At 37.5% G+C, this 8276-nt stretch overlaps 1 protein-coding gene across 1 annotated transcript; it reads right to left on the reverse strand.

The window, feature by feature from the left end:
• Positions 1–3961: 3961 nt before the first annotated feature.
• Positions 3962–6876, reverse strand: LOC129282917 (adenosine receptor A2b-like). Its single transcript, XM_064115056.1, has one exon. It carries the CDS (start codon positions 6603–6605, stop codon positions 5394–5396), a length of 1212 nt encoding a protein of 403 aa, XP_063971126.1. The 5' UTR covers positions 6606–6876; the 3' UTR covers positions 3962–5393.
• Between the last annotated feature and the right edge of the window lie 1400 nt (positions 6877–8276).

The raw sequence follows: 8276 nt of genomic DNA on the forward strand, positions 1-8276 counted from the left end.
CTCTCTCTCCATCTCTCTCTCTCTCTAGTCTTTCTCCAGGGAAAACTATTCTACGTATAAGCCTATTCATGATATTAAAAAATTCAGAGTATTTTTTTGTTGCTATTGATCACTCGACATTGAATGACAAACGAACTTGTCACAGGAAGATGTTTGTGATCTGCAATATTTTTTATCTAGAGGCCTATAGCTTGCTATTAACGTACATCTCATTGTTATAGATATCAATACCTGTATACACCATCATCGTCATCTCCACCACCATCCTTGCAATCATCATCATCATCACCATCATCACCATCATCATCACCATCACGATCATCATCACCATATGATCATTACCATCATCATCATCATCACATCACTTTGCGTGAGGGATGAAATACCGGGCTGAGAGGCTGGTCAGGCAAAGGCCTGCAAAATATGACCTCGTCTCTATTTCACCTCCTCCTCTGCCCCCTCCTACTCCTCCTCCTCCTCCTACCAGTCTTCATCTTCATCATTACTTGTTAGCCCTGTCCTTTCATCGAACTTTTTATTTTCATTTTAATTACCACAAGTCTCTCCAAGAGAGAAAAAATATAAGCGATTGTGATCAGACCTTCAACGCATATCCTTTTTTCATGTTGCATTATGATAACACCATTTCTGAATAAAGTAAAACGTCTCTTCCAATCATTCATCGCTAAAAATCAAACCTCAGGCTTCTCCATTACGATAAAAGCTTAATGTACCACTGTGAATTCCCTCAACATTCCGAGAGCGTGTCCCTACCACTATTAAGCACTATTGTACCGGTTGAAAATAATGATTACTTTGAACATGGAATAAAAAAGTACGTTAATATAGACTTTCTGAGTTGAAAAGGACTCGATCGAAAAAGTGCGTTCCTTTGTCGGAAATGAAATCCAAAGAGCTTTGCTCAAAATGAAAAGCCACGTGTGGTTTCGCATGACAAAGACGAATGTTCATTAAAAGGGGAGAGTTATAGATCCCCGATTATGGCACTTATCATATTTAAGTTCACCTAGCCTTCTTGTCCAAAGTAATTTGCCTGTGACTTTTCCTTTTTCTTCTTTGGACGTTTATGAATAAACAACAAGAGCAACGATAATAACAATGACATTTGAATTGTACTGAAAAACAACTGACGCGGGTAGAAGAATTAAATGGTAATTTCAACTTTCAAATGATGCACACATATCCAAATCCTCATACACCTACTATACAAAAAATACAATTCAGTTAATGCTTTTGCCAATGAAATGTTTATTGTTTATTAATGCTTCCACTTTTCAACGATCATTCGTCTTTGTCTTCCTAATTGAATAAGGGGTTACTTTTTCTTAAACATCAATGCACACATATTGTACACAATGTCTATGACAATAGAAGTCAAAATTTTAACAAAAGTGACATACATCATGTACATGTAAGGGTTTGTTTCATGGACGGCTTATGTTACTTCTGCCAACAGTTTTTTTCATGAAACTTCGGACATGGCTTCGGAGTGACAGAATCCAAAAGGCGAGCACACCAAAGTAATCATTCGATACGGCACAAAGTGGGGCCATGGCCCTGAATTTTCTTCTCATTTGCATAATCTTTTAATATTGTGTTCTCACTGAACCATAAAAATCAAATTAAATGAACTATGCAAAAAAGTTTGTGACAGATATCAATAGTTAGCTATTGCATTTTTCCAGTAACGTAAAAAATAGCTATTTACATTCCACATGTTCATTCAAGTGTGAATAGTTAATTAAATGCCTTGGAATCATTGAAGCATCTTACTTTTTTAATAAACTAATTGAAAAAAACCTGAGAGGAGATCATTTCAGTTACCAAAATGAAACAATACTTGCCTATGATATTTGAAAATCGTATTGTTTTCATCACTGTAAAATTTAGCAAAACAAGTTGTACGCGTCTTTTAGAAATTACCTTTTACAAGCCTTCTGACTATTTTTCATGATGAGAATGTGGAATTCGTTCCAATAAAGTGGAATCAAAGTCATGATATTTGGCTTGTTACGTTTGAAAAGTGACAATTTTGCCTTCTGGCGATGCTCACTGAAGCATGACATAAAGTACGTCCGTAACATTTTGATTTGATTTGATTTATTTATGTTCACATTCCAAAAACAAAAGTATGTACAAGTGTAATCATTTTTTTTCTTAGCATAACATAATAAGCAAATTACATAATTAATAACATATGCATATATACAATCTAATTGAAATATATTAGTTCCTGATAAATTTCTTTCTTTTTTATTATAAAAACAAATAGCAGAAAAAAAATGTATATACATGTATATACATATATCGACATAATACATTGTGAAATGTGGGAGACCTTCATCTTAAGCTTAGAGCTTGACATTGATAAAGGCCTCAAAGGAAAGGGGAAGGAAAATCAGACAAACAGTGCAATAATGGCGCAACATTCCCTCAGAGGGTAGCTTATAAAATTACCTACACGTTCATGTAAGAACATAATTAAAAACTCCCAGTAGTTAGGAAATTTTGGATGTTTGTTTAAGGGGGGCTTACATTTTTTGTTGTGTATATACTCAGGTACATTTACTGCTAAACCTCGACTGTTAGCGATGATGCCCATTTCAGATTTTCCTGCTTTGGAGCCGGAGATTCGCCATTGTCATCTTGCAGTCATAGCAACCCGCCTTTTGATGCGTCTTTTACAGTGCGCTTCCTCCATCTTTAGCGCATCGATTTCTTCGAAAGGTGAGTTCCACAATCAGTATGCCCATGAACAGACGTTGATTTTCGCGAGCTGTATAAAAAACGGATTTTTAATTCTCTCTCTCTCTTCATATAAAGGGCACTGACGAAGAGTGTGACTTTACCTTTCATTTTTGAGAGCTACGGCATTTTACTAAACCAATTTTTATTATTTCTTCCTTTATGCCGAATCAGACTATATATATATATATAGAAGTCAAGGTAGATGACATCGATTTCACATCATTTTTTAAGAGCAGTCCACACTTCCATGACTTCTAACAGTTGTGTAAAATAAGACCTCCCTGGAAACATATATGTATACAGTATATATATATATAAATATACAAATATGTATATATATATATATATATATATATATATATATATATATATATACAAAAATTCATCTGCGCCCCGTCTTACAGAGAGTTGTGATTGATCCGAAACAGCCTCAACTATGGCAACCACCAACGTAAAAATTAAATGAACATTGTTCATAATATTTTCTAGATATGATGTATATTCATACATTCATCTTTTTTCTGAAAATTTAGTGTACTCCTTGTTTACAAAGGACATTGTGCAAGAAGTATGGCATTGATGGATTTCCATGCAGTTGAGGTAGATTGGTTCAATCGTAACTCTTTTTAAGACGGGGCATTGATCATAATACTTTTAAAAATGAAGTAAAGAAGTGGCTTTTGGTTCTTGGAAAAGTGACGAGAAAGATTCCCATGACTTCCTTGTAGGCGTGATAAGATATCCATTGGTAAGCCCGACAAAGGGTAAGATTTCCATAAAATAGCTGCTAGGCAGAGTATCTGTGATCATGGTTATAGAAGTATTTTAGAATATCTGATTCATTCATTTATCTTCAATACCTTTTCCTATTGTTCTACTCATGCACTAGCGTACCTAAGAGGAGGGCAGACTGCCCCCCTGACGAGTCACAACGCATGCAGGGGATGTATCCCCCCCTAATGAGTCACAACTGATCCAGGGGACGTGCCCCCCCCCCCCTTCGAGAAGCCAAATTAATAATTTGTAATGTAAAAATGCAATGAAAACAGACGTGTCCCCCCTCTTTAGAACCTGAAGACCTTTTTTTTTTTTTTGCTTGTCAAATTCTTTCGCGGACGAAATGTCCTCGCAAAAATTTTGCCCCCCTTTTGGAAAATCCTAGGTACGCCAGTGTACGCATGTGATCCCGCTCCTCCTCCTGCTTATTTTTCTTCTTCTTATTATTATTATTATTCGCCTTCTTCTTCCTCTTCTCCTTCTTCTTCCTCTTCTTCTTCTTCTACTTCTTCTTCTTCTTCTTCTACTTCTTCTTCTTCTTCTTTTTCCTCTTCTTATGACAGGGGTGTCCTATGTTCATTACTCAGCCATTCATGTCTCGTGATCATGTACTTTGATCAGCGATCAAGATTAAATTATAATCATGAGTGACACTTTAATAAAAGGCCACTTTTCCCCTTAGCTCATTGAATACGAAAAACGATATAGTAATAAATCTATAAGCGCTTAGATACGGACAATGTGTGTCGATCTTAATCGCCTTATAAACACTAAGTTTTTTATAATTATTATCATACACGTCGATCCATCTAGGAGCTCAATTTCTTTGTCATTAAAATATGATATTAGCTATTATCTAATCCATGACGAAAAGAGGAAGAGTCGAAATCGTGACTAGATGATTCCATCTTCCGATCTGCCAGACCAGCGAAGCGTCTCATCTCACTGGTCGACTCTAATCAACAGTGGTATTAAAATAAGATCCGTCCCTTTCAGCTTTTGGCACAGAGGTTACCCCGACAGATTTTGAGACCGCTTTCTTTGTAAAAAAAAATGTTGTCAAATCGTGTGCGTTCAATGAATAATGGTATATGCTCAAAGTATATACTTTATTAGACATGCTAGAGGAGAACATGATGAAATTTTTGTTAAAATAATGAATTTCTCTTGTCAAAACAGAACAACACAAATAATCTTTCCAATTCAACAAATAAAGTGTTTGACATGAACATTTCCAAATGGATAAAATGGAATAGATTATTCTTTTTATATAATCTACAAACAGTTGAATAAAATGGACTACGATTCAACTCGGATCAGCACCAGCAATGTTCTATCAAAAATATTTTTTTAAAACAGTACACTATTTTTTCCAAACTAACAAAATTCTTATAAACATAGCAATGATGACCACTTATTAAACCAGAACTATTTTCCTATTATAATTTAAGATAATCTGCAACCATTAAGAGACATTAATATACCTTTGACTTGAATGATGGTAGTTTATATATTACTCATGTAATCTCACCGGATAATGAATAGGTTTAAACAATTATTTGAACTGAGAGCTATATTAAAAATATATATAAGCAACGAATTCCATTAAAAGTCCGCGCTTTCCAGTTCAATGCTATAATTGAATCGGACTTTTATTTGACCATCAAAGATAAATTTGTATCACTATTACTCAAAATCAAATGTTTCTACATTTCCTAAATATTTCGATATTTCCATAATATGAAAAGATATACAGATCGCTAAACATTAATCGAAATTAAATTGAATGGGAAATGTCTGAAAATTCCAGTCCTGATCGACCGTATACAGTACAATGCACTTTTACATTAAGAGTTATAATTCTTGATTTGAATAAAAATGTCTTTGCAATTCTGTCGAAATCGCTTGTTGAGAGGCCAATATATGAAAAAATTAATGGCTGAATTTATTTCGTAGAAACGGAAAAATATGGCGTAGAGCGTGTGGTGAAGATCGGACCTACTCATGAAATCACGACGAACTTCAACAGGGAGATAACGTCCTATTATGGCAGGAAGCCAACTTACGACGTAAAACACGGTCACCCAACCAAGCATCAGCGTCAGGCGATTCTCTCCCTGCCGTCCCAAAGCGGTTGTATCTACCGCAGTGGCGGTTGCGGTAGCGGCTCCAGGGTTTACTACAGAGACCCTTTCACCCAGAGGATATGATCGAACCGCAGTAATCTTAGTTTGATTTGCAGGAATGACTCCTTCATTCCTTACGTTGGTTTTGGTGTTAGAAATGGTCAAGAGTTCCCCTCCATTGTCTCCATCTGACGTATTTCTCTCGAGGGTATCGGATGATCCAGCCTGTTTAGGATCTGTCGATGTCGACAAGCCAGAACCAGATGTACCTTGACCGGTGTTATTGCCGGTTATGGATGGCATGGTCGCGGTAGCTTCCACGTCTGTTTTCGTATGCGATGGCTCACTGGCGGTTAGAGCAGTTCTCACCTTTGTCTGCCGTCGTAACGCAAAGACAATGCGGGTATACACCGCGGTAACAAGGATGAGAGTTAGAACCACGTAGCTCTGGACAACATATCGGTCATAGCTCAAGAACCATTGCAAATCCTGGCGGTAGATACAGTCCTTGATCGTCGGTTCATAGCGCACGGCAGCTAACACTGGGGAATAAAGAAGCGCGGTTCCGATGATGCAGAGAATTATGACGGCAATGGCGGTCTTGACGCGCGGACGGCGATGGATCGGACGACAAACCGCGAAGTAGCGGTCAACGCTTATCGCCAGTGTCACCGCCATCTGGGCCATGGCGATCCACCCCGTGAAGAAAAATTGAAACTGGCAGAAACTGTTGCTTCTCACCCAGGGTCGAAACTTGGCAATAGTCAAGAAAGATGAGAACAAATCCACTGCTGCGAGGCCCATGATGAATATATCCGTGCCATTCTTAACTTTCTTTTTGGAGTATCCAGCTAATATCAGGACATTACCTGGCACGCCAAGGCATATCAGGATGGCATAGAATGATATGAAAACCTCGCGGTTGATAGCCATTTCTTCCGTTTATATAATACTCGTTTAACTTCCGAAATATAATTAATGCCCTTCACGCTCCATGTAATAATTTTTACTATCACCGCTGCCATTAATCGATTGAGTTATCGCCATGATTGTGAACAGCATGAACATGGTAAAACTGATCCACTCTTGCTTACTGACACAAAGAATCTGGTGAAGGCATATATGTGAAGTGCAGATGAGCATCGGATGGAATGAAGTACGTCAGGCATTAGAAAGGAATAATTACCACCTCTATGACTGCATTCTGGCGGGAGGCGCAGCCAATTACAACGCTACTCTGAACATGCTGAAGCGAGAGTCAAGTTTGTGTAGGGGAATTGAAATTCCACCCTATTTATGTCAACACATAATAATTCATTTGCATCACTGCATCACTGCCTAAGTGTGATATTTAAATAATATTCAGGCATACTCCTCTAGATCCGGGAGAGAAAGATGCATGAGCCCCTTCCCTTTAGGACAGGGATGGGGGTGCTTGCCAGATTTTTTTTTGACAGGAAAGTGCTTCCAAATATTGATGGTGGTAACTTTAAATCTTTTCGTTTTTTTATTAATCAGTGGCGTAACTACGGGGGCACGTGCCCCCCCCCCCCTCCATCGGCTGGCAAAATAAAATGGGGGAAAGGGAGAAAAAATAGGGGAAAAGAAGGAGAAAGGTAGTGGGGGAAGAAAAAATTATTGTATATTATATTGTGTTATGTAATTATAAATATTCTAATTTATTACATAAGAAATATTTTTTCATAAATTTATGACACAAAATTTGCTTAGGGCCTATGTGTTCATCCTTCCTGGTGCTCGTATTATCCTGTTGTACTAAAAATTCCCGTTTTCAAGTCAATATAATTTACTCGCACTTCGAGCTATTGTTTTATGTAGTGACATATGCTACTTTTTCATGACTTCTTAAATCGATTGCCCCCTTTAAAGGTCTGAATACACTTAAAGACCGTGCTTACGTTCGTATAAGTGGATTGGTGAGATATGTCTGCCCTTCATTAATAAAAAAAAAAACATTTCCTTTCTCTGGTCTGAATATAAATATGTTAAGATCGCGCTGCGCGTTCGCAGTGAATTCCTACGAACAAGCTTAGAATGCCCCTCTTCAGGTCTGAATTCAAAGATTTTCAGCTCGCGCTTCGCGCTCGCAATCCAAAAAGTGTTCCATATGTTTAGGTGTAAATCTAACAAAATCCACAAGCGCTTGGCGCTCGCATTTGATGACTATGGTAAGATATGTATGCTCTTCATGAATTCCTTTAAAAAATAGTCCCTAAAATATCCCTGTTTGGGGTCCATATAAAAAAAAAATCAGCTCGCGCTTCGCGCTCACATTGTTTGTTTAGTGACACAGGTACGTATCATGATATCAAATATTTGCTTATAATGTCCCTTCTTTAGGTCTGAATATCAAATGATTTTAAACTTGCGCTTCGCGCTCGCGTTATATGATCAGTGAGATACAGATACACGGTACGCCACCTCACTATTATTAATTGTTAGAAAATCCCCCGTAAGTCCTGGATACGCCCCTGTCCGTATATCCAAATCTACCGCTACGCGTTCATTTTTCATTTATTTCTTTATCTCATTTCCGGGCGAAGGACGTGTCGTTTGAGCATTACGCACAAATTATTGATTAAT

This window comes from Lytechinus pictus, unplaced genomic scaffold (genome assembly GCF_037042905.1).
Source record: "Lytechinus pictus isolate F3 Inbred unplaced genomic scaffold, Lp3.0 scaffold_20, whole genome shotgun sequence".
NCBI lineage: Eukaryota > Metazoa > Echinodermata > Echinoidea > Temnopleuroida > Toxopneustidae > Lytechinus > Lytechinus pictus.

Bases quoted from the DNA above. Each gene is read 5' to 3' on its own strand.
- LOC129282917 (XM_064115056.1), bottom strand. From the start codon at position 6,605: ATGGCTATCAACCGCGAGGTTTTCATATCATTCTATGCCATCCTGATA.